Raw genomic sequence first — 27,624 nt, 5'->3', positions numbered from 1 at the left:
AGTTTTCTACTGCCCTGCATCCGAATCAGCTGCATGAAACATAAATAGTCCAGAACGAGAGCAGAGCAGAGCGTCGCTGACGCTGACAGACGGAAATGAACGACTTTCGTGAACGCGCATCTGGGACGGCCACGGCGCCCCTGTAAACTCGGGCTTGTAGCCCCGCAGGATGTGGAGGCGGGGCTCAGGTTAGTGGTCGGGAGGGGGGCTCGTGGAGGAGGCGGAGTCTCGGCAGTCCTGCCAGGGCCGCCATTTTTGCAAAGGGAAAAGAGACTGGTTAGAGGGGATCTAATTTCTAACAGTCGGCGTAGGTAGGGCACAGTTTTAACGGTTCCGAACTGACTTCAAGTCCAAATTGAGTCTATATTTACCACCGGGGGCAAGGATTTTTGACAGGAAAGGACTCTTTAAAGGACAACAACAAATACAAACATTTTAAAGCGCTGTTAGTGATCCGCAGTGTGTGGACAGAAGTATTGTTTTGGTTGTGGAGGCTCTGTGGATAGCGACGGGGGTCTCACCCAGCTCCCCTTATTCGTTATTCAAGTTTTCTAGAGTGGACATAAACGGTAAGTAAACTGCAGTAGACGTTAGTTGTAGGGTGAATCCAAACGCAACCTGAAATGCTATTGTTGGCTTAGGTAGCTGCTTGGTTACTTCATACTGATGCTGGCTAGTACTTAGCCTACCAGCTGAGTGTAGCATGCTAGCTAGCTGATTATTAAGTTAACACCGCTTGTGGTGTGCATGTAGCTATGTCCGCAGATAGAACAACTAAAATGTTATAACAGCTAGCCAGGTGATGTTAGTTCTCAATGCGAGTTTGATGTTGGTTAGCCTAACGTAACGTTAACGCCAAGAGAAACATCACTTGCTAGCTAGCGCATGCTACTAGCTCAGATTAGCTTGACATAACTGAATAGGCTCGGACTTTTTGCTGATAGTGTGGCGTCACACGCGAACAGGGGGGAAATGATATAATATTGAATATTCTTTCTTGGCCATACAGTTAAAGCAGTGTTGGCCCTATTATACGTTATGAGTCGCCGAAAAGGTTAATGTATCTATTCTAGAGCTGTCGTAATGGAAAGTATGTTTTGTTCCAGCATATAGGCAGCCATCAACAGTTACCAGCACAGTTAGCCAGCCCATGTAAATGTAGTTATTCTTACAATGACTACCATAAGGGGGCATTTGGGGGTTTAGATTAACCAGTTAGTTTGACACTGGTACCGCAGGCCATATTGCGCACGGTTTCATGCGTTTGTTGGTGAAAATAACTCGCTTGTCGGTTATCTACCCGCTCTATTTCCAGCCAATTCAAATAAGCCTACAATTTTAGTGTATATGCATACAATAGTATATGCATACAATAGCGGTTAGCAAACGTGCTATATCTGTTTGGCTAGCTTACATTACTTCAACACCATGTTTAACATCATGTCACCCAGCGTGAAAACATCAGATTTCATTTATACAGTTGAATGTCTTGTTGGCCATCGTCCTGCTCACCCCGAACAGCAGAGCATAATTTGCTTTCAGAGAAATGTCACTGTTCAAAGCCAGAGGATAAGGAGCTCTTGTATGCATGTAAACAAAAATATACATATTCGATCTATTTTGCTATCTCCTAACGTTAGTCATAGTCAAGTTCAAAGCAAGAACAGCCGTTGAAATAAATGGCTAACGTTAGTTAACACCGAAGCTCGCAGAGCTTTTGCTAAATCGCAATTGTGTTAAAATGAAATGCGACTGGACGCATATACGTTAATGTTACCGTAGTTGAGAAGCTGGCGACTTGTGAGTCGACCCTCTTATTTTGTTGTCATCTCGTTAAAAACGCATTTCGTGATCACTTAATTTAGATTCAGGGTGTATGTGGTTCAAATGCTGCAAGCGTGGGGGAGGGGATACTCAATTTGGGTAACTCGTCCCAGTCATACATTTTTTTTTTTACATCCAAGTCGATGAGCGAATTATATATTGTTAGCAACGCTAGCTAACAGGCTACCCTGTCGCAGTTAACTATTTTGCCTGCCGTAAATATGAATGTGTCGTTTCCTCAGAGCACTGAATGTGACGAGCCATGTAATCCACTTCATTCGTGTCGGTTCTAGCTTACTTGGCCAACTTTAACCTACCACGCATTATGTTGTTAGCTTGCGCTTGCTACTGTTAGCTTCGTAGTTTCCACTGTTGGTAATTACAGGCCAACATTGAATCTGATGTCTAACGTTACTATCGTCGTCTCTGGCGTTGCCGATTTCGCGACTAGTAGTAACGTTAACGTTACTACTTTCTTGCGATCGGTTAATTTGCAACGTTAGATTTAACTGGTGATTACGTAGTACTTTGCTAGTTGCCTGGATAATATGAATAGATGGTGTTATATCTAGCATGCGCTAATGTTACATCTCGAGAGGCCATTGCCGAGCATAATTGCTATCCGATTAGCTTACTGGCATACTTTCGACGAGTTCACAAAAATCCTAATGATAACAACACAGAGACTGTACCGACAGAGTGATACTTAAGGTAGAATGTGTGAAAGAGACGATTGATAGCATTCTTGGGGATTTTCTTCTCATGGCGAGGCTCCCCTGGCTACACGATTGTCTCGCTGTCCTTAGAAAAGCGCTATGAAAATGGCGACTGGACTAGGGTGTTGTGGTAACATAATAGCAACGTTATACCCTCCACACCCCTATCGGTAGAACTGACTGCAGCGCCGACATACTCACTGGAAAGCAACTACACAACACATGATTTGTATTTTAGTTCAAGTCCGTCATAACATAACGCCACTAACGTAAAACAATAGATCATGCTTCGCTTGCCACAAATTGTGCTCTTGAATATTTTAACATTGAATCACTGACCCTATTGTGTGCCCTTTATCGAAACGGATAGCATGGTAGCCCTCTAATATGCGTCACGTCATATGCCATTGCTTGCATTCTGTGTTGTAATATTGGTTGCTGGAACATGTCCAGGTTATTGTCAACGAAGATTAATCATAGTGTTGGCATATTCGGCGACATCAGAACTGTTGTTTTTTTAATCTGACAACACTATTGTCTGAATTTGTGTTGCACAAACATACAAATACAGCTCATTGTTACAAAACAGTTTATTGTAACCCCACTCTTGCATCATACCACCAGTCTGAAATAATTTTAAACATCCATTGTCAGCAGTCAATTATTTTTTACTCTATCCCTCATACCTATGGCTAGCACTTTTAACTGATATTCTTTTATCCTCTCTGATGTCATATAATTTAATGTTTTATTAAACATTGGGGGTAAGTGAGAAGTTCTGGTTTGTAATAATTAGTGGTTGTTTAAATATCGGGTCAGCTGGTGGTTTTGATCCATAGTGAAGCATTGAAGGTCACAGACACTCAGCCAGGGATAGGATGGATGATTTCTTTGCATTCTTCTTCTTGATGACTGTTGGCTGCTACTCAATCCACATACTGTGCACTGTATTTTTATGGTTAGTGAGTTTCAGTGGAGACGGTTAGTCACTTTATTCAATTCCAGCAGTAAATTCTCATTAAATGAATACATTTAGAACTTTTGTTGAGTGTGTGGTGTGGCTGGCTGCTTACCTGAGTCCTGCAATGAGTGTTTGGGGGTTGGGCACGATGGGGTCAGTTTGAAACAACAGCTGTGCCTCTGTTACTCTCCATCGACATTGACAAAGACCCCCTACAGTTTCTATGCCCTTCCCCCTTGAGGTCCTCACAAGCCCATAATAAAAAGGAAAACTAATGGTCACCTTTATTTGGGTTTCTCTGCTCCTAGATGGTAGAAGTTGTTCGAGGCGAGGGGTCACATTTGAACTTTCCCACCTTTGACGCACACCTCACCACTGCTCCATGTTGCATGTCCAAACGGGAATGTCCTCATGTTAATGTTATAGGCTATGAATGTACAATTTGTCACTGCTACCATTAAATGCCATGTAACTAGCACCATTTAATGGCGATAATCGAAACATTTAAATACGCAGGGAACCAAATCGAGGCTAGGTTCCATCCAACCTACCATTGTCAAGCGCTCAGGCTCTCACAAGCTCTGCGGTGGTGTGACACAGCTCCTCGCAGTTGGCCTGTTGGACAAGCTGGAGACATATCCATGCTGCAAACTTTGGCAACTTTCTGCCCCAATGCCTGTTCATGATGGTTGCCAAGCATGCTTCCCCCCCTTCATTTTCCTCCTCAGTGTATGTTTTAGATGAATCGAGAGACGGACGATTTCAAGACTAGTGAGTCTAATCGTCTTCCAGGTATCTTTTGAGTCCTCTTCAGTTGCATTGTGGACCAAATGATCAAATATGTGATTTTCATATGAGTGACGCTGTTCTGTGAGGAAGTGTATCATCGCCCTCACAGCCGACTGCCACTCGTAGACTGATGGATCTGTCACACACAGGTGCTAGTTATGCTAAAACATCTGTCAGCAGCAGTATACCAGAGGATCCTTCCTGTTGCATGACGTAGGCCTCCAATACTTCTCCCTCTCTCTGTCCAATCCCAGGTGAATACAGGCTATATGATTATTTTTATTTTATATTTTCCCATATGCACCACTCACCTAGGTCAGAGCCACTTGGAGGGCCTTCACAGCTTCAGTTTCTCTTGAGAGGCAGCCTAGAATTGGTCCACTTTCAGATCAACTTTGTGATATGAAAAGTTACTTGTTACTCACGGACATGGGACATGGCTCGGCTAGCACCAGCAAAGGGTCTCCATCTTGTGTGGACGGGTTATGAATACTAGATGAGTATTGTACTGTGCCTAATCAGAGGCTGCTACATAATACACACAATCCCCAGCCCGCTAGCTCTTCCTCTTAAAGGAACAGAGGCCTCTCTGCCCTGAAATTAAGTATTCTAGCTTTCTTTCATGCATATTAGGTATTTATGCTTTTTGTCATGGCATCTGGCTTGATTCCAATGACATTTCTACATTCTACATGCTATGTTGTGGTGGCCATGTCAAGTCTGCTTCTCCTCAGTCCATAACTACTGTATCTCCGTCTCCAGGATCATACAGCTGACAGCTGTAAATACCTGACTGTGTGCCTGGTTGCCTTAAGCAGCAAAGTGTGTGTTTGCTTACTGTGTTGACAGAGATGGAAGCAAGGGGAGCTGCCCTCCCTTCCCATCGGGATAGAGCAGTGTGTGGCAGCTGGCAGGGAGACATAGCAGGTCTCCGATGATGACACACCTTTCCTTTCACCCGAACCCAGAGACAGACACACCGAAAACTAGTGCGATAAGTGCAAAACCTTCAGTGTGCTCAGGGGAGAGCGACTTCAAAATTAATTCAGAGAATGCACATCCTCCAACAGACGGTGCTGGTATTTAAAGTCACATTTCAGTAACATACTACTGCCTCCCATGCTTTTATTCACACACCTTCAGTGGAGAGAGAGACCCACAATAAAGAAGTCAAGCCAGTGCAACGGATGTCCATTGCTGTATTGACATGACAGATTGATAGGGCAGATGAAGGCCACAGTTGCATCGGCTTTCTCTGTGTCGCTCTCTCCTCCTTCATTCGGAAGGGCACCCCTTGTTTTTGTGTTCATCCCCAGACAATGGACTCAACCCTGAAACAGTAGCATCTCTGTTTAGGTAGTGGAGCCTCACCATATGGGGCTAAGCTGTGTGTGGCAGTGGCCGTGTCTCCAGTGCTCACTTGTGTGGTGCCCGGACCCGGAGAGACCCGCAGACAAAGCTGCCTGCCTCTGAGGCCCAGCGCAGTCACGTGGGGGCATCCCAGCTGGGAGGAGGAGAAGCCAGGGCTCAGGTGACCTGTTTTTGTGCTGCTAGCTGGGCCGTAACGGATCTCTCCCTAAACTAACAGGCCTACCTCCCCGACAGGTGGCCTTAGGGGCTGAGGCTGCTGAAGCTGTAGCCCTGCGTCTTCTCCCTAACCTGCTTCCTGTTGCTGTGCTTTTGCTGCAGCTACGTTACACTAGTGCTCATTGGTAGCGGCGCAAGGCAGGCTGGGAGTTGGGGGCCGGATGGGAGGAGGAAAAGGGGATGTGGCGTCAATGTGTTGGTGATGTAACATCGCTGTGAGCCAGGCGTGAAATCAATCACGGAGCGCGCGGCTGTAATGGCTCCTGAGTGGCTCTTACTGTAGAGGCCTTATTGCCCTGTAGATGATGAGTAACCCCCTCCCCATTTTCTCTGGACATATGCATACACATAGTCACATTTTAACTTAGCTGCACAATGCATTCTCCCAAGTGCTGAAATTAGCGACCAGCTGCGTAGCCTGTCTGGCGCTGCCCAGTGATCAGGTTAGTTCTCCAGTCCGGATCCAAGTGACAACATCGTGTATATGGGCCTTAACAAGGCACAGTCACACAGAAATAGACAGAATCAGCTTGACGGGAATGAGTGAGTTTGATATTGTCAGTCATCCCTGTGTCATTTAAAAATGATGGGAGCTGTCTCTTGACCGCACATAGTCAGGCTGTTATATGCTGTGAGCAGAAGAGAGAGGGAGACAGAGAGATGGTGCCCCAGGGGTTCTCCTCAACAGACATTGCTCAGACTACAGGAGGGCTGCCCCAGCTCTGTTGCCAGACCCCAGTCTTACTGACTTTGGGGCCCTTTACACGAGGACAGTCTCTGGAAGAAACGACACAATACCGTTTCCTTCACACCTTTTCCTTCACACCTTCTCCCCGTTTACATGAGCGCTGTTGAATTTTTAAAACGCCGTAATGTACATGCCAGGTCGCTAGGTGGCATTGTGATGGTCAACGGGGCGTTGCTCGTCACTCCACGGACGCTTCTACATGACGTCATTTCGTAATCGTCTTTCTGGGTTTTAGACACGGAAGTAGATTACGGCTACCGTAGTCATTTTTAGACTTGCCAAAAAGCTGTTTTCATGCTAAAAAAAACAAACTGTTTTAAAGTTGTAATATTCTTCGGGTGAGAACGTTACATAGATGTTAGGGCTGTGGCGATTCACTTATCTCCCGATTCGATACTATCACGATTCTTGGGTGCCGATTCGATTTATATTGCGATTCTTAAGTATTGCGATTCTACGATTATTGCGATTCGATATTACGATTTATTGCGATTTTTGTTTATTTTTTTCTTTTCTTTTTTCAGTTTGTTTGCTTTTTTACACTAGATTAGAACATGGGAAAAGTTGAATCATACACTAGAGACTGTATATTATATATCATGAGTAGGGCTGGGCGATATAGTTAAAAACAGGGGCGGACTGGGATCATAATTCAGGCCGGGCATTAGATACCAAGCAGGCCAGGCCGATATGGGCCAACGCGCGTGAAATTTGGGCCGTTTGAAGCCAGATTTGGGCCGTTTGAAGTCCAATTTTACAATGAGATGCACCCACTTTAACCCTGAAGTGTAATTATTACTTCAGACTAACTAATAAAGTAATAAAACCACTAGTAAACCAGTAGGCGGCGCCTAGCCTGCTGTTCAGTGAGTGGCCTGACTGCAAGCACCCAAATTATTATTATTATTTTTTATTTTTTTATTTTTTTTGCGATTATCGATTCTGGAATAAAAGATCGATCCAAAAAATCGTGACATTAAAAATCGCGATACTTAGGTGAATCGATTTTTTCCCCCACCCCTAATAGATGTGACCAGTTTATCAGAATAAGCCTATTTGGAAATCTTTAACGAGCAGCGAGGATCGGGAGCGCTGGCTGTGCTGACACTGTCTACTGTGTAGGCTGCAGTGAGAAAACACTGTCGATGTGCTTGCCTAACGTTAAATGCCGACCGGGTACAGCCATCGGCTCCTCGCAGCAGCAGTAACGCTCGTTATGAACATGTAACTGAAGTCGGCCGCAGTGTAGCTTAATTCTGAATGTTGCCAAGCCTGTGTCGCGTGTGCAGGCACGTCAGAGTTTCTGGGAAGACTATCGTTTCTAACCGATTACATGGAGCGCTCAGCGGGAAGCGTCACCAACAATTCCACTCTAGAGGGTGGTTTCAAAATGTGTCGTTTCCTAAGCGCGAATTCGCCGTCGCCGTCTTAACGGGAGGCACTAACGATAAAATAATTCCCCGTTTCCATAGGAAACCGTCCTCGTGTAAAGTGCCCCTTTAACTCACTGACTCCCTGGCTGTGTGAACTGAATACATACTGAGGGTTTTGACTATCTTATGCTCCATTTTCGTCCGAAAAGAATGTCCATTTCAATGGACATGATGGTTCCAGTGCCAGGGCCCTCATTAGTGCTATCGTTTACACCTACTTTACTTCCTGCTTTACAACCTCAAAATGGTTGCTGTGAAAAGGGCCTATAGAGTATCGTAGGGATGACATATTTTTGTCATGTTAGTTCCCTTCCCTAGTCAAAAAGTCAATGGGATTTTCGTGTGGAGATTTTGGTTAAATGCATGAAATAAGGTAAACAAAAGTTTATTGAAACAGCAAACTTTGTGTTCAGCAACATAATCTTCACAAATGAGGACCACTTTTATGACTTTTGAAGCATTTTCTGAAAATCACAATTAAAAATACGACATGCGAGCCAATTTGGTCTCAAGTGGGCCAGACAAAGAAAATAAATGCATAAGAACCTATAAATAACAACACCTCAAAACTTTTCCAGTTTCTATAGACCTTATTCGATTGATGTCACTCACGTACGGGCATACCCACCGCCGCCATATTCTTGACATTACTTACTAGCCTATTTAATGCCGTTTTTACGGCGTCAGGAGCTATTTCACAACAGCGATGCTGTGCTGTGTAATAATACATGGCTGTAGTAATAGCAGCAATAAAAGCCCGGGTGTTAGCTACTGTCCACAAATATGAAGGGAAATAGTTATAATGCTAGGAGGACTCAAGGGATTTGAAAGCCATCAGCTAAAGCACGACCAAACATGCCACAATAATGTCCAATAATTCATCTAGAATCCTTCCTGGGCATCTCGAGGGCGAGCTGACCTGACCGATAAATTGTCCAGGTTGTGACTTTTATGAGTTAACGTTACAAAGCAACCAACAGTCTGCTGTTACATTCATTATCCACACAAGACGATAACGTTATTAGTGGAGCTGGGTGGTAATTTCTATAAATGTAAATCAATATTAGTTAGCCACAATTAGCATCAAGCTAATGTTATAATAATGTGCAGTCTCACTGCAGCCAGAGCCTTCTCCCCAGGTACCGGCGTCTAATACCTGGAATTGACCAAACTGAACAGTCAAACAATGTTCCATAAGCATAACAGTAATGTTAGGCATATTTATGACTGTTGCATTCATTATCAACACAAGACGGTAACGTTAGTGGAGCTGGGTGGTAATTTCTATAAATGTAAATCTATTAGTTAGCCGCGTATAGCATCAAGCTAACGTTATAATATTAGGCAGTTTCATCACCGCAGCTAACTGCAGTCAGTCAAACAATGTTCCATGACGATAAGCATAACGGTAGTAACGTTAGGAATATTTGCGACTGTTGCATTACTTCACACAAGACGGTAATGTTATTAGTGGAGTTTCTGACCAGGTGGTAAATCCATTAGCAAGCAACTAACGTTATCTGGTCAAAACCACATTACAGCAGCTACAAGCAACAATGTCCCTCCATGAACCGAAAACACGCACCAACTCTAGTTTCCCCCCGATGTCGGTCAAATTGCTGCTGTCTGGCCAGACGGGCTTCACTAGATAAATACTTATTTATTTTTGTGTGGACTTTTTGCTGGAGTCTGTGTAGTGTGTTGTTTGTTTTTGCTGGCAGCTAGCGACAAACGTAACATTAGCCACTTCCTGTTAGCCATCTTCTTTGTTGGTATATTTCCGCCGGAGCCATGAGGACAAGAGGCAGACCCATGAACGCGCAAAACGTCACATCCGCCAAATTTGCCAGGAAAGTATAACCTGCAACCAGCATGAAAATCCTGCAATATCTTTGCAATGGGTGAACGTAGAGACGCGGCAGGGCAATTTTTTTAAGTTACGGAACGGCGCATTCACTCATTGTTAATAGAAAACACTTTGTGAACATTTATTTTCTGGCCAAACTTACGGATAGGACCTTTAAATGAAAATCATTTGAATGACTCCCCTCTAATACAATTCTGACAGTTTCCAATTGAAAAAGTTGTCAGTTTCACCAAGACTTCCCGAGTGTTTGATGCTCTGGTGCTGCTGTAGATGGACTGGCTTCATTTAATTATTTGTCAGGACAATCGGCGTAAAGAAAACAGTGTGGCTGCAGTAGATCTGTGGAGTGTGAACATACAAGTAAATCCATACAAAATAGATGTTTCACTGAACTGCTGGTGTTTGGGCTTGGCCTGTCTTTTCCCTTTTGTCACCGGGTTCCCCTAAACCTTAAACCTCCCCTAGCCTTCACAAGTGTTCACAAATAGACCCATTTCACGGGGGCCATTTTGTGTAAAAAAGGCAGGGTAAACACAGGTGCAAGCAAAACACTAATGCGGTTTTCCAAATTCCAATCGTGGAAGTTGGAAACCCTCATTAGTGTTTTGCTTGCACCTGTGTTTACCCTGCCTTTTCGACACAAAGTGGCCCACGTGAAAATGGTCTATTGGATTGAAGGACTTCTCAGTGCCATGATTTTCCTCCCTTTACAAAATCAGCCTGTGGGCCGGATTGGACCCTTTGGTCGGCCGGTTCTGGCCCCCGGGCTGTATGTTTGACACCCCTGGTTTACTGTTTGCTGGTCAGGGTGTTCTGCAGAGCACCGACATGCACGGCACAACGCCACTGCCTCCTAATCATTTGCTTTTAAGTGCACCCCTAGACACTGGTCTTTACCATTGGTTTTCACTAGCAACATCATGGTTCCTCTTGAGTCCACTCTGTGCTCTCAATGGCCACTAGTGTTTCTTGTGCGGACACACACACACACACACACACACACATACACACACACACACACACACACACACACACACACACACACACATACACACATCCATATCTCCTGTTCTATTGATGCATGAGTTCACCTTCAGTGCTGGAGTGCAGAGGGAGAGCTGGCAGCAGGCATGGGCACAGTGATTTGTGAAGGACAGGGCAGATGCACTGTGGGTACTGTGAAAAAGAGGGCTAGGCCTACATTCCATCTGGGTCGTGCTTCCTGTCTACGTGACTATATAAGTTTGGGTCTGTTTTATTTGTGTATTCATAGGCTGAGTCATTGCAGCCAGCTATGGGGATGGTGGGATGTGAAGTCGCGTCAGCTTGGCAGCATGGAATCCCTTACTCTCTGCTTCTCCTATTTAGTATCTACCCAAAAACATCATCTGCCCAGACTTTGCTATGAAAATACTGTTACACATACAGCGGCAGTAATAACTTGATACTGTTACACATACAGGCAGTAATAACTTGGGAGGAGAGGGAAGCTGGTGTGTGTTGCTGTTGTGTTATGGACGTGTGGGTTTTCCCTCACCAACATCGGTGCGGTTCTGTCTTAAAAGGAGAGTTATTCCCCCCACAATGACGTGACTGTGTCCCCTCGCTGAGGAGGGAGTCGAAGGGAGAGAGACTGCTTTACAGCTATGTGCTCCACTCCGCCACCCAGAGTCCACCTAGGTCCAGGCTGTGTAGCGTCACTGTCAGACAGACCCCCATGCACACCTCCCCCACACTGCTGCCTTCTGAAGTCACAATCTGGACCATTTCTCTAACGCTCCCCACAGTGCAAGGAAGTCTGTTGAGAGTGAGGACCCGAAAGGCGGAGAGTTTTAGAGGAAGAACTAGAGAGCCACAGCAAACGATTTCCCATTATGTGGCTTGTGTTTTGCTATTATCAGTTTTTGCTGCGTGTCTCCTGCAGTCTTCTTCTACTCACCCTCCCCTACACATCCCCTGTTTCCTCCACGCCTCGCTCCTCTCCTCTCGTCGTGGGTTTCCATAACGGCCGTGGACGTGGCCAAAGGTGGCTTTAAATGGTCTCTCCCGGCCTCCTTGTAATTAGGAGCCGTTTCTGCGGCACTCCCCTCTTCCCCTCCACTCTGCTGTCCTCTCAGGTTTATTTAGGAAGTGCACAGAGGAGGGAGAGAAATCCGGCCGGGCGGGGTGACTGGCACAGGAAGGGGGGGGTGGTTTTTTCCCTTTTCTTCCTTTCCTTTTTTTTGGCTGCGTTTCTCTGCTGTGACGGACAGCTCTGCTAAAGGAAGTGGGAGGAGCCGGCCAAGGCAGTCACAGCACAGCTCAGATTTAGTCAGGAATGCTGCTGTACTGTACTTGTTTTCTTTCTTTTTTCTCCCCCCACCCCCCTTTTGTCAGTCTTGACTGTGTCTGGCCGCCGCGCAGCGCCTGTGTGTGTTTGCTGCCTCTGAGAACCTCCTTGTATAGAGGAATGTTTGTCTGGACGGGGGTTATCTGTCTGTTGGGCGGTGGGGGTTATATGCATGTGTGTGTGTGGCATTCCTTAGCAGTGACAGGCAGGATTCCCTGGATGGAGCGGAGACGGACCTATTGGATGTGGGAACAGACTTCAGAGGGAAGCTATTTACCAGCACTAAAACATACTGGGCCCCTCAGATAATACAAAAGCGAGGATCTGTCATCTCTCCGTGTTTTTTGGACCCCTGCCACATCCTTGTTTAAGGAAAGTGGTGTAGTTACAGTCGGCTACCACCGTGAAATGTCCCTGCTGCTTGCTTCTGATAAAGCCCTGCTATTTAACCAGAACGTTTTGCACCCCGAAACGGACTTGTAAATAATACCAGAATAGTGCTGAAAAAGGGAGTTGTTGAGCTGATGGTCCCAATAGAAACCTTGGATGACATACAGACACTTGCTCTCCTCACTCTATTAATTAGGCCTGGAGATGACAGCTGTCGTGTCGGTGAGCCTCTGACCTGTCCTGCTGCCTCTACTCCCCATGGCATGCACATGTTGTTGGTGCCTCTTAACTTCACTTTGTGCTGTTGGCAAATCGCTGTAAAAAAGTCCAATAAATTCCAACCCTAAAAACATCTTTGCCTTCATTTGATCAAAATTTACAGTTTTTAATGCACCCACATTTTCAATGAATCTAGCATCTGTCTTAGCTATTTGCTAATCCATTTGCAACAGAGCATGGTTGACCAGTTGACGGCAAATCACACACCGGAGCTGACCATGTACTGTATATTGTGTTGGATAGAAGCTAGCAAGCATACAAGGCGCTAGCATATAAACGCTAACCTTACCTGTGAATAAAAAGTGATGGCTTCTTGCAGATTGTTGCTTTTTTTAATTGATTAGAGGGATGCCATCAGGTGTCAACCTAGCAAATTTGGTGAACCGACATAGTGCGGAGTTAAAATTCAGAATGCAGTCCACTGCATGCTGGTAGGTATGAATGGGATTGTAAACAGATCCGAATCCGATACATACATAGCAATGATATAGCCACTAGGGATGGGTACCGTTCACATTTGAACCGATACCGGTACGATACTGGTACCTGGAATTCGGTACGGTACCCAAAACGGTACCATTTTCGGTACTTTACACGCTCTAATAACAAAAAGTGTTACAGTCCAAACTTCTCAGAGAGAGCGGTCGGTATTCACTAAAGCCTTCATATATCAGGCTCTGTAGCACATAGAAACATAAAATAAAAGGCATTTGAGAGCTTAACCCTTTGGCTTTTTGTATTATATTTGCCCTAATGTTCATTCAAAATTTTGTTTATCTTTAACCCCAAAAAATAAAAAGATTCTAATGCATTTTAAGAAATGTTAATAAAGATTATGGCAAATGTAACCCTTCCAAATAAAAAGCCACTGGTTTAAGCTCTCAAATGCTTTTTATTTCATGTTGATAGCTACTATACAGGGTGAGGAAATACGTTCTGTTGAACCCTTGACAATTACTGCAGCAAGAGTAACGTTAGCGATCTCTGTTTTGCAGTCGTCGTGAAGACAGTGAAAAGCCCCGTTATCTAACAACCACAACGGCAGTGAAACAACTTATCCAGCTAACGCTAGCTAATTAAATAATGTTACCTGATGTTGTAGAAGTCGATGCCTCTCTCAAGTTCCATCATCATCGTCCTCCAAGACTTCAGCTAACGTTACAGCTGAGCTGAGGAGGTGCTGCTAACGTTAGCTGCGGTGCAGTGTCTGCTTCATTCACCCTCAGGCTATCTAACACGTTACAGTCTTCAGCATTTAGCTAAATATATCTTGTGTTTGACCATGCTTCCTCAAGTTTGAGGTGTTTCCCTGGCCAGCTTTGCAATTCACATCACAAATGTTGCAACCAGTGTTGTCTGAGTCTATCTTGGTAAAGTGTAGCCACATTTTTGGTCCGCTTGCGGCTGGTCCTGTTTGTTGATGTTTGCTTCCAGGTGTGTGACGTACTGACGTAACGCGCTCTTGCGTGTTGCCTTAAGGTTCCGTCGGAATTTCTATTTTACCCAGTCTCTTTCTATTACTCAGATGCATTCAAGTACCGAAATTAGGTACCGTTTTTATGTGAACTGGTACTCGATAGTACCGCCCCCTTGCGGTCGGTGCCTGTAAAAGTACCGAGTTCGGTACCCATCCCTAATAGCCACTGCCAGGCTCAGTGTAAATTCTCCTCTTGGGCTTAGTGCAGGTTGTTAGTGTAATTCTTGATGTAAGATACGAAAGTATTTCACCCGTTTTTAAGCTGATTTTGAAACCACTGGGTGACTGTCTGGGAGCAGGTTTCATAACTAGAGCTGCAACGATTAGTCGATTGACAGAAAATTAATCTACAACTATTTTGATAATCGATTAATCGTTTTGAGTACAATCTTAAGAGAAAAGGCATACATTCATTCACCAGTTCATATCTCACACTGACACCTTAACTCATTGAGTGCCAGCCACTTTTGGAGAACGGACGCTCCCAGTGCCAGAGTTTTCAGAGCGTTTTCAGTGATTTCTCGAGGCCCACAGAATATTGTGTGATATTACTATGTAAACACCGAACACGCAAAAAGAACAAGGAGACTCTATTGTATCATCAGCAAAAAAAAGTTTATTGATACCATTTTCCGTTCTTTAGTTATGAGCCGGAGAAGATAGGTTGTTTTCAGCGTTTTCAGGCATTTCAAATTATAAGCTGAGATATTCAGCCTTTTGTGAAATGCAGCATTTCAAGCACATTCACTGACTCTAGATACGGTAATATTTTCTGATGTAGTGATGTGGTGTAGTTGTGTCCTGCCCTGCGTGCCCCACCCCCCCCTCAGCTGAAAACTCCTCCCCACACTAGTAACACACAGCCTCGCACCAAGCGTCTAGGAAGCCTGGGAAGCGCCGCCTCCCAGGCAGCGCAACATGGAGAAGCCACACGCGGACTGCAGTGAAAGGTTTGGCTTTTCAGTGTCGCGCTGCTGCTTTTCTAGCGGCTAATCATGTGGAGAAACTATGCTGACAGACAGACAGAGGCAGAAGGACTCAGTTGTGTGCGCGGATTGACTGTGTTCGCACGCACCGTCAGTTGCAGCCACTGGCTGCCAGCCAGAACAATCTACATGGCTCTGGATTGCAGCATGAGCGGGTTCTCTTTCATCAAGGCTATTTCAGGCAGTGTATTCCTGACATTTCTGTAATCTGGAGAGCACTGTCGCCACCTAAGGGTTCTGTAAAATAGGTTATAGACCTCCAATAGCTACTATAGTTGTACAGGAGCTGCGGAAGGCTTTGATCGACGTCCCACCGTCAAAAAACGCATTGGACGTCGAAGGACGTCCGTGGCACTCTACGTCACTATTTAATTGGACGTCGAAGGACGTCCATGGCATTCAATGAGTTAAGGACGGCAATGGAAATAAGCTCCTAGCTTTATTGTGTTTTTATCCTTTTGATAATGGTGTGTCTGTATGTGCTATATACATGTCATCACTATCAATAAAGATGTCAATCAATCAATCAATCAATCAATACATTACTATAATGTCAATTCACAATCCAGGTGGAGATTACATTAGTAGATTGTAAACCCCAGTTTAGGGCTGGGTCGGTTTGAAAATTTTAAAACCGGTTCGATATTGCCGTCTAAACCGGATCGAACCGGTATACCGATGCTTTTTGTAAAAAAATTTGTAATTTTTTTTTTTTTTTTGTAATTTTTTTTTTTTTTTTTTAAGCAGGGCTCCCGAGTGTGGCCCATAACTGTCTGTAGTGCAACTTCAGTCCACCTGATAGCGATAATACACCTCTAAGCTGGTATTGTCAACCAGCAATGATACTGAATAAAAAGAAGCAGGACACCTGTGTAACAAACACACCCTGTATTTATTTCTCATAACTATTCAGCTCAACTTTTCTTCTAAACATCAAAATAATAAATGAAATAAGACTTCTGCCTATAGTGCAACTTGAGAAAAGGCTAATAAAAACACAAGCAGTGCAATCAGAATGGATTGGCTTACAGCTGAGCTGCCTTATAAACTTAAACTCACAAATTCACACAATATAGGGCCTAGGCATGGGTCGGTTTGAACATTTTGAAACGGGTTCGATATTCCCCAAAAAAACGTATCAAAGCGGCTGCAGTTGGTGGCGATAATGCACCTCTAAGCTGGTATGCTGCCAACCAGCACGAACACTGAATACAAATAAGCAGAACCTTTTAACTGTAACAACACACTGTTTTTATTTCTCATAACTATTCAGCTTAACTTTTCTTCAAACATCAACATAATAAACAAAATAAGACTTTTGCCTACTAGTGCAACTTGAGAAGAGGCTAATATGAACAATAGTGCAATCAGAATGGACTGACAATTTTTTTTTTTTTTTTTTTTTTTTTAAGGTTTTTTCGGTTCGCACGTGATCAAACCGGTTTGGGCTCGTATACCGAACCGAACCGGTAAAACCGGAAATCGACCCATGCCTACCCCAGTTGTGTCGCAGTGCACTGATCAATATGGCAGACATTTTAGGGGGGGGGGGCATTTAAAGTGTTACTGTATCTTTCTCTCTGAACAATGAGAGTTCCCCTGACAGAAGCAGACAGTGCAGTGCAGGCAAGGTTGACAGCTTGCCCTGTGTGTGTGTGTGTGTGTGTGTGTGTGTGTGTGTGTGTGTGTGTGACAGAGAGGGTTGATAGTTGTGGGCATGTATAGACAGATCTTTGTGTGCCTGCCTGTGTTATCGCTTGCTAAGTGTGTGAATTGTGCCCCTACTCTATACATCACATATCCCTGCTCTGTAGTGCCTCTCCATCCATATCCTGAACTGTGATCTGAGCCTATATACATTAGGCATTGGTCGGTTTGAACATTTTGAAACTGGTTCGATATTCCCCAAAAAAACGTATCACACCAGTATATCGAATTACATTCTTTTTTCTTTTTTTAGTGTAGCCCATAAATGACTGTAATGCGACTGCAGTTGGTGGCGATAATGCACCTCTAAGCTGGTATGCCAACCAGCACTAATACTGAATAAAAATAAGCAGAACCATTTAACTGTAACACTGTTTTTATTTCTCATAACTATTCAGCTTAACTTTTCTTCAAACATCAACATAATAAACAAAATAAGGCTTTTGCCTACTAGTGCAACTTGAGAAGAGGCTAATACGAAAAATAGTGCAATCAGAATGGATTGGCACTATTTTTTTTATTTAAAAAAAATAAAAAATCCTCGTTTTTTTCCCGTTAACACGTGATCAAACCAGTTTGGGCTCGTACACCGAACCGAACCGGTAAAACTGGAAATCGACCCATGCCTAATGCCTATACATCACATATCCCTGCTCTGTAGCCCCTCTCCATCCATATCCTGAACTGTGATCTGAGCCTATATACTGTACATCACATATCCCTGCTCTGTAGCCCCTATCCATCCATATCCTGAACTGTGATCTGAGCCTATATACTGTACATCACATATCCCTGCTCTGTAGCCCCTATCCATCCATATCCTGAACTGTGATCTGAGCCTATATACTGTACATCACATATCCCTGCTCTGTAGCCCCTCTCCATCCATATCATGATCTGTGAGCCTTTGTGTGGCCTGCAGTGTGCATGGGCCGGAGGGAGGCGTGACCTCGGCATCTGTCCCTCCCACTAATCCCGCTTATCAACAGAGCTGTCTGTATCATGGGGCAGCCACACTGACACACATGCTCCTGTCTGGATGCACATCAGACACAAATACATAGCTTAATATCCCTGTCATTGCACCACTGTCTGGTTTTGATTAAATATGTGTTGATATTGCCGGTGTATGGCTAATCGCTAGCCACCCACACCAACCTCCTATGAAGGGAGCAGAACCACTGACACCTAATGTTAATAATAGACGACTTCTACTTTCAGTGCATTTTGTCCATCTGCTGCATTGTTGAGAGAGTCACACAATGGCAATGTTAACGCTTAAGCTCTCCCATCAATAAATTGTGCATGGTTTGAATTACGTTGAGGAAACGATAATATTGTGTCTGTCTTTCATTGGGAAGAGTTATGTGAGTTTTCAGAATAGAGCAGTCCTCTTCAGTGGAAGAGGGGGGAAAATGGCTTCTGTGTGTTGTTGCGTTTTTCTCCCTCCTTTTATGGTGGCTGGCTGGCTATGCTCTCGTGCTCCCCTCTGTGGGGGCTTTCGTACACTGCAGCTTCCTGCATTCCTGACAGACAGTGTGTAGAGGTCGCATTTGCGCAGTTCAGGCTTCACCTTACAATAACGTTATCGCATCTCTCCCTTTCACCAATCAATACCTCGGCTAGCTGGTAGACTAGATTTGTCAGAGAGGGGGAATTCCTTTCACACACACTTTTCCATCTGTTAATTCACTGGTGTGAAAGTCTGAATCATCGTGTGCTGGAAATACCCTGCTTTCATTAGGACTTGTCATTTCGGGTTTGCTGGATATTGCATTCTGGCGAGGGCTTTGTTCTAGGCATGAAAGAAATTACACATTGTTGAACGGATCTATTTGTGCTCCACTGATGCCACTCAGACACTGCTAACTGATTCCACTGATGCCACTCAGACACTGCTAACTGATTCCACTGATGCCACTCAGACACTGCTAACTGATTCCACTGATGCCACTCAGACACTGCTAACTGATTCCACTGATGCCACTCAGACACTGCTAACTGATTCCACTGATTCCACTCAGACACTGCTAACTGATTCCACTGATTCCACTCAGACACTGCTAACTGATTCCACTCAGACACTGCTGATTCCACTGATGCCACTCAGACACTGCTAACTGATTCCACTCAGACACTGCTAACTGATTCCACTCAGACACTGCTGATTCCACTCAGACACTGCTGATTCCACTGATGCCACTCAGACACTGCTAACTGATTCTTTGTCCCCTCTCTCTCCATTGTCTTCCTCCATCTCCCCTTCTCCTTGTCAACTACTGTATTTTCAGGCCTTGTGGATGCACTTAGATGTCTGCAATGAGTGCTGTGGCTGGCATGCCCCAGTGTTTTGGACTCCTGTGCTCTGGACTCAGTAGGACAAGAACCGACCAGCAGAGAACGTCATGAGCATAGTCATCCCAGTAGGGGTGGACACGGCAGACACCTCATACCTGGACATGGCTGCAGGCTCAGAGTGAGTAACATTGATGCGTACACGCACACACACACACACACACACACACACACACACACACACACACACACACACACACACACACACACACACACACACACACACACACACACACAACTTCAGAGCCCCACTAGGCCTTCTCTGTTGGCCCCATCTACTCCCGCCTCTTCTCTCATCTCACCCCAACGCTTCCCTCCCTGCCTCTGCTCTCATCTCTCACCCCTCTCTAGTTTGATTCACAAGCATTTAACCCACACTTACTCACTGTAACTAGCGGAGTGCCCCGCCCCCCGTGTGGCCCCACCCCCTGTGTGACTGGCCATTTAGTCAGGCCTCAGCCTCTCCTCTCTCTCCACAGAGGGGTTTCATAGTCCTCTTCAGTGGCGGATTACAACTCGGCTCACCTGTGTGCTGCTCCAGAGTTCACTGGCTGATTCAGACTGCGCTCAGCTGTGTGCTGCTCCACTCTAGAGCTCTCTGTGGTGCTGGACCTGTGTTGAGGCATTTTGGCCACTAATTTATCCATTTCTGCCCATTTAGTCAGCCCTAATACCACATTCAAGACAACTCGGACTGCCATAAGTTTCAACACAGAACCTCCGCCCCGACATCATTTGCGTTCACGCTGCACTTACCACTCCGGGGGGAAACCAAACAGGCTATCGAGGTTGCTATAGCAACCCGTGTTCAGTTAGCATTGTAGCTACCTACTAGCTAACTATGCTAACCGAACATGCTGAATGCTGAATTTCACATATTGCTCTAATCAGAGTGAAACATAGATGAGACAAACACATATTAACCTTAACATTACATAATTAAGACATTAAATGTTTTGTTAAAACGTCAACAAACATCTTTATAATAATTCTGTGATTACCATTAACGATACAAGTCTGATGTGGCTATGACGGCAACCCAGACAAAGCGGGGCTCTGGATGATACCCGAATTTCAATTCACTTTTTACAGGGCGGAACCCATTTTTTCCGGCAGTCCGAGTTGTCATGAATGCGGTATAATTACCGTACCTAATTCAAAAATTCCGGCTCCGTTAGGTCACCTGCAGGGCTGCTCTTTACACTTCCAGAAAGATTCAGCCCCATGTAAAATGGCATAGCTGTGGCCAAACACAATTCTGCTCACTCTCTCTCTCTCTCTCTCTCTCTCACACACACACACACACACACACACACACACACACACATACACTTTGCATTCTTATTATAGGATAGGATGTCATTTCCCCATCATCCCTCCACATCTGCCTTAGCATGCTCCCTGCTTCCCCCGGTCATCTTTTTCACTTTGATTTGCTTAATTTCTCTGTTTCTCAGTCTATGGGCCACATTGATGTCCTCTTATAGATGATAACTGTTAATGGGAAAGGGCCCAATGCTGGTTTCTGCTCTAATGGACAGTTCAGTTCTGTCATTGATCTCACACACACACACACACACACACACACACGCACACCGCACCACACACATGCACACACACACACACACACACACACACACACACACACACACACACACACACACACACACACACTCTCTCTCTCTCTTTCTCCCATTGCTCATCACATAGACATTGTCAGTGCTCCGCTATTAACTATTAACTATCTGTTCCCACGTGATCAGGCTCCAAATCTCTCACCGTTCCCTCCGCACGACGCCTCGCCCCTCCTCCACTACGGGGGCTCAAAAGTCGCTCATCCCGATCTCGACTCTTCTCGTCCCTGGCACCTCAATGGTGGAACGAGCTTCCATCTTCGGTCAGGACGGCTGAATCACTGCCGATCTTTCGGAAAAGACTAAAGACACACCTTTTCAGGCTCCATCTGGGCCCTTCTTGAACTAACTTCTTTCTCTCTCTCTAAAAAAAAAAAAAAAACTTACGAACTTAACTTTTCGACTGTTCCTTCAGAAGTTGTAGTTATCATAGACTGTGTTGCATAGTTGCTTGCTCTATTGCTGACAAAAATGTGTTATTGTAAGTCGCTTTGGATAAAAGCATCTGCCAAATGACGTAATGTAAATGTAAATGTGAAGCTGGCAGTGAGCCCAGAATGTAGATTGATCGTATGTTCAGACAGAATACCTCTCTGATGGTAAAGCATGTGTAGCTATTTACACGTGTGTGCACTGCATTCAGTCTGCAAAGCAGAGTGGTGCATGGAGCCATGGCAACAAACCTCCTCGTGCCCCTCCTCACTCTCACTCTTTGCTGTAGTCCCGTCAAGGACATTGCTGTGGCCTTTTCTGGTTAATATAAATGAAGCGAGAGGTTCTCCTATGACTAAAGAATAACACAAATACGTCATTGGCTTGTGAGGAGGCTCCTGTCTCTTTAAAAAGGGGGAGAAACCCCCTCCGCCTTCCTCGTAGCTGTTGCAGCGACAGCTTGTGTTGCCATGGTATCTGCCCCTTCGCAGCCTTCCTTCCCCTCCGCACTGCGCAGGGCCTGTTGCCATGGTCACCAGTCTGAGTGACAGGTGGTCCTCACACAGTTAAGGCGTCTTAAATGGTGCCATCATGTCCCCCGGCCCCCTCCTCCTCTACTCTGGGCTCTTTCAGGGCTGCCTCTGCCCTGGGCTCTTCTGCTGGCGGGGGCAGCCGTAACCCTGGTCTTTCCTCTCTCTCTGCCCGGCCCGCTGCAGCCTGCACATTGATTTAAAAGCAGATAACAAGGTTGAAAGGGGCCCCCACCTGCCGCTGTGCAGGTTCCATGCAGAGCAGTGTGGGACAGAGCCTAGCTAGACGCGCACGCTGTTGGGGCTATTGTTGGTTGTAGCAGCCGGGTCTGGACAGCAGGGCTGGCTACTCACCAGAGGAGCATCGTCACGTCCTTTCCACATCCCCCTGAAGCCTGCAGCAGTCTGACCAGCTGTTGGCTAATGCAGAGTGTGTGTGTGTGTGTGTGTGTGTGTCCACCCACAGTGACACACAGAGCCTAGCGTGCGCGCACCCGCTGACAGAACACAGAGTGTTGCCATGGCAGCGAGTGGGGAGCTCTTTGGGAGAGAAGGCGTTGCCTCTGGCTGTTCACTGCTGCTCTTTTCCTCTCCTTCTGTTGATCTCCCCATTCTCCACACTCGTCCACTCTGCCACTCCATCCTCTCTCAGCAGGTGTGTGTGTGTGTGTTGCACACATGCCTTTCGAGTGACACTCGTTCCCGTAATAAGCACTCTCTTGAGCGGTAGTACAAGCTATGATTAGAACATGCCTATCTAGCTGTCACTTTAATTGAAACTTCCATGATTCCCAAACTGTCTTTTTTTCTTTTCATCACACCTTCTCTCCTATCCTCCTCTCTTTCCCGTCTTTTGCTTGCGTGATGCCGGCCATATAGCCATTTGTCTGATCATGACTGGCTGTAGCATCTGCAGCCCTCCCACTGTGTAATGGATTGTATGTACGCTGACTCTCTAGTCGCTCCTCTCCGCTTCCCTGGAGTGGAGACATGAATGAGACAATCCCTCTAGCGACGTACACATTAGCCGTGTTCAGAATGGTTCTCACTCACTCACTATTCCCCATGTAGTCTTTATCATATAGTGAACTATATGGCTGTGAATCTTCACTGGCCTCACGATTCGATTCGATTACGATTAATCTGTCAACGATTCGATTCGATTAAACGATGCATCACGATGCATCGCGATGCATCTTAAATCGATGCTAGGGATGTCAACGGTTAACCGTTAATCGATTAACCGTCGCTAACGTCGTTGTTCGGTTATTGCTGTCGGTCTATCAGTTAATATAAAAAAAAAAAAAAAAAAAAATTTTTTTTTTTTTTTTTTTTTGGTCTATTTACTCAATGAGCTCATGCCCAAACAAGGCGTGTCTATTTAGATGCTGAAATGTTAATGCTTTTTGTGTTAGAAATTCTAACACAAAAAGAATTTGTGTTGAAATGTTGATGCTTTTTGTTAATGCTTGTTAATGCTTTTTGTGTTAGAAATTCTAACACAAAAAGCATTAACATTTCAGCATCTAAATAGACACGCCTTGTTTGGGCATGAGTTCATTGAGTAAATAGACACACAAAAAAAAAAAAAAAAAAAAAAAAACATTTTTTTTTTTTTTTTTTTTTAATATTAAAAAATTATGAATTAACCGATAGGTTAATCGATTATTAGCGTCGGTTAATCGAAAGTGAAATTAACCGAAAATTGACATCCCTAATCGATGCATCACTTTTTCCGCAATACATGATTTATTTTTTCTCACTTTCTTTTTTCTCACTGTGTGGCTACTTTTAAAATAAAAGTGCATTTGGAATTGCATTGTATTATGATCCATAATTAAAATAAACAACTGCATGTACTTACATTCTATTTTATTTGATTATTAAAAAAAAATAATAATAATAATAATCGATTTTTGATATTTGTTAATCGATGCAGAATCGTGCACGTCCGCATCGCGATGCATCTTATAATCGATTATTTTTGACACCCCTAGTGAACTATATGGGGGAACGACACTACATCACTCTTGGTAAACACGACTGCATTGCATTGTGATTAGGGGTGTCACGATACACTCAGTTCACGATACGATACGTATCACGATACTGGGTTCACGATAACGATACGATACGATACGATTTTAACAATATTTTTTTAAACTTGAATAATGACAATATATGACTGGAAAAGTAGTATTTTATTTGAAATGCACAAATACAAAACATGCTGTTGTGGGAAATTGTTATTACAATAACAACTAGAAAAAACATGAGATTGGAGATAAGGCTTATCTTGAAATAGAATGAGTTACACCGTCACTTAGATTGACTTTGAACTAAAAGGTTTCTCAGCAGTATAAATTCTCATTATGCATCTTCAGTTTTTCTTCAAACTCAAACAACAAGACTTTTCTTAATCTATTTTTTATGCATCTTCAGTTTTTCCTGTCAAGTAAACAGTTTTGCCAGAAACTCAATTGAATGGTTTCTCTCCTGTATAACTTCTCATGTGTCTCTTCAGAGACTTGTTCAACTGAACTACTTTCCACACATTGAACTTCAACAAACAAAGACGTTTCTTTGTCTATTTTTGGGGGGGGGGAATTTTTTTTTTTTTTTTTTTTTTTTCTCGATATGAGATTTCATCTCAGCGATACATATCGTGACGTTTTACTATCGCGAAATTTCGTGGGACGATATATTGTGACACCCCTAATTGTGATAGATGGGAGAAAATGTAGGGTACATTCGTTGTTCACTAGAAATTGCAGTGCACTGTGGATATTTTATAGTGGACAGGGACATGGTTCGTACGGTCATGGAAAAACCTGGAAAAGTCATGGAAATTTAAAATACCATTTCCAGGTCATGGAAAAGTTATGAATTTTTTTGGGGGAAAGTTTTGTAAAAGTCAGGGACATTTGTTTCATAAATATTTTCATGTCATTAATTTCCGCTGAGTTGACAATAATTCATGTGCTAAGTAGAGGTCGACAGATTAATCGGCCGACTGATTAATTGGGGTCGATTATTGGCATTGTTAATTAATCTGCATCGGCCGCTGCCTGGCTCACAAGGCCAATTTTTTATTATTATTTAGCGGGGAGTTCCTATCTGGGTTTCTATCTGGAGGAAACAAACATAAAAACAGAAATGTCGGTTTACAAAGGTTTTTAGACGCTTAATAATGTAGCCTTGAGTGTGGCTGCAGTCACTCACCCCCCACCAACCATTGGGGCAGGCAGTCACAACACAGCTGCTGTCGGTAAAACTTCAAAGTGCATCTCACTCATATTGCTCTGCTACAAGCATGTGATGTTAATGAAAGAAAACAACGGTAAGACTCGCATTCATAGCTTTCAAAGCTCAATACTCTCTGTAGCGAAGCTTGTGTGCTTGCTGGGGGCGAAGCTTTGGGGCTTGCCTCGTGAAGTGTGCTGGATCGTGTATGAGGGCTCACGCGCTGTGATCGATCAGAATCACGGAGATGGAGATAGGGACCGAGATGTCGGTCCTGGGACGCGGTTGAATTACCACTGTTGACCTGTCTGGGTGTAAGGCAGTCGGTCACCAGGGCCTGGCTGGTTGTAAGACAGCAGGGGTTCAGTTCGGGTCCGGAATTGGTTGTGCTAATGGTTGACATTATTAGGGAGTAAGAATACCTGAAGAAGTATGGAAGTCGAAGGAATCTCGAAGGAATCAAGCATAGCGTCACAGAACACCTTGTTTATATGGTCGCGTTCCGGTGTATGACATCACGTCATTGGTGATGGCACAACGTTCGAGGGAGCTATAACATCATCAGTGTTATGTCTGACATCGCAGGTGAACTCTATGCTATGACATCATTGTCATCGTTGATGATGTCATCATCATTACGTCGTGGCGCGCCGGCTGGTGGGCATCGACTGCCCCAAGAACAGGCCTGACGGTGGGCCATTATGGGCCCTTTTCTACAGCCGCTCCCAGATTCCTGTGGGGAATCTGTATTCTTCCAGAAATGGCCGGAATGGCCCTCTAGTCCCACCTGGTATAGGCAGGGCTTGGTTGATTATTCTGGGAGTGAGGGGGGCTGTGGTCCGCCTGGCCACCGGCCGGGTGTAGGCACGGGTCCGCACGCCGTTGTCCAGTCCCGTACATCACAAGAGCCAAGATTTGGTCACTGTCCTCGTTGGCCAGGATGTGTGTGGGATCCTACTGCTGTAGTGAGCTGTAGTGGCCTCTGGGGGCTTGAGTTTCCAGTTGAGGAAACTCAGCGGCGTGAGGTCAGCGAGGGAGTGAGGCGCCTCTGGTGGCTTGAGTTTCCAGTTGAGGAAACTCGGCGACGTAAGGTCGGCGAGGAAGCAGTTTGTCTGCCCTCGTTGGAGGGGGGCCTCTGCCCCTAGTGCCTCGTTGGCCGCCCCGTGGAGCGCCGGTGTGGCATAGGTCTGCTCTGGGCGAATTGCCGGCGAGACGCTGAGGGAGACGGCCGCCCCGTGAAGCATCTGGGGCTCCCGCCTCGCCGTCCTCAAAGGCATGTCCACTTGCTCGGACTTCTTGGCCTCCCTAGAGGCCTTGGCCGGAGTTGTCTCCATGAGCCCGGGCAGGGCCAGGAGGTGAATTCTGGGAATAGGTAGTTGAGATGTCTGGTCCCGCCCTCTGGGGGGGTCCCAGCTGTCGTGTCCAGCTATCTTGTGGGAATGATTGACGCCGTCCGGCTGGCTGTGCCCTGTGCTGTTGCTCTCAGTGTTCGCCATGCCTCCCTGAGTCTGGTGTATCCCGGTGGCGGGCTTGGCCGCCCCGTTGCACTCTATGGTATGCTCAGGGTCGGCGACCTTTGTCGGTGGACATGTCCTAGGTGGGAGTGTTGGTGGTATTGGCACTGGAACAGTGGGTTCCGTAGTTTGGGTCGTTGGCTCTGGAGCAGTTATCTGCTCTCTAGCTTGGAGGACCTCGGCCTGGAACCTAGCACAGACCTGCGCCATTACGGCTTCCATCCTTAGGATCTCTTCATGTAATGTTGCTTGCTGTGCCTTCCTCCTAGCGATAGCGTGGCCAGAGGCCGGTAGGGCTCTGAACTTGATCAATAGGAGCTCCATAAGGTTCTCTGCAGCTTCATCTGCCTTAAACTCAACCCTTATCTGGGCTAGATCTGCCTCATGTTGTGCTACCCGAGCACGGAATCGGTTTTCCTGGTGGCTGTATTCAGTGAGTTCCTGCCCCGGTTGGATCGTCTGGTGGGAGTGTAGGGGGTCTGGCCCTTTAGTACTACTCCGAACCCTGGATACTCTGCTGTATCCAGATTCGATCTGGTGGGGGAAGGGTTGCTCCTCTGGTCGGGGAGGTGCCGTGACCAGGGCGAGCTCACCTGACTCCTGCTCCATCTCTGAGCGTCGCAAGTCCTCTGATCCGCTCGAAGGACCAAATTGTAGCGAAGCTTGTGGGTCAGAGGACTTGTGGATCCGGCTCGAAGGACCAAATTGTAGCGAAGCTTGTTGGCTTGCTGGGGGCAAAGCTTCTGGGCTTGCCTCGTGAAGTGTGCTGGATCGTGTATGAGGGCTCACGGGCTGTGATCGATCAGAATCACGGAGATGGAGA

At 45.3% G+C, this 27,624-nt stretch overlaps 1 protein-coding gene across 6 annotated transcripts in view; it reads left to right on the top strand.

The window, feature by feature from the left end:
• Window positions 1-299: 299 nt before the first annotated feature.
• kmt2e (lysine (K)-specific methyltransferase 2E) overlaps window positions 300-27,624 on the top strand; it is a 78,130-nt gene continuing 50,805 nt past the window's right edge. For 5 of the 6 annotated variants that reach the window (XR_014552490.1, XM_083632148.1, XM_083632147.1 and 2 more), the window contains exons 1-2: window positions 300-569; window positions 19,385-19,569. Coding sequence is in view for 4 of the 6 variants with exons in the window: in XM_083632148.1 (XP_083488274.1) it covers window positions 19,499-19,569 (71 nt within the window). In the remaining 2 variants the exon portion in view is untranslated. The remainder of the gene's footprint in view (window positions 570-19,384; window positions 19,570-27,624) is intronic. The other variant, XM_083632150.1, reaches the window with a different exon arrangement.

This window comes from Poromitra crassiceps (assembly GCF_964638095.1).
Source record: "Poromitra crassiceps genome assembly, chromosome: 2".
NCBI classification, from domain to species: Eukaryota; Metazoa; Chordata; class Actinopteri; order Beryciformes; family Melamphaidae; genus Poromitra; species Poromitra crassiceps.
This window is presented reverse-complemented; position numbering and strand designations above follow the sequence as displayed.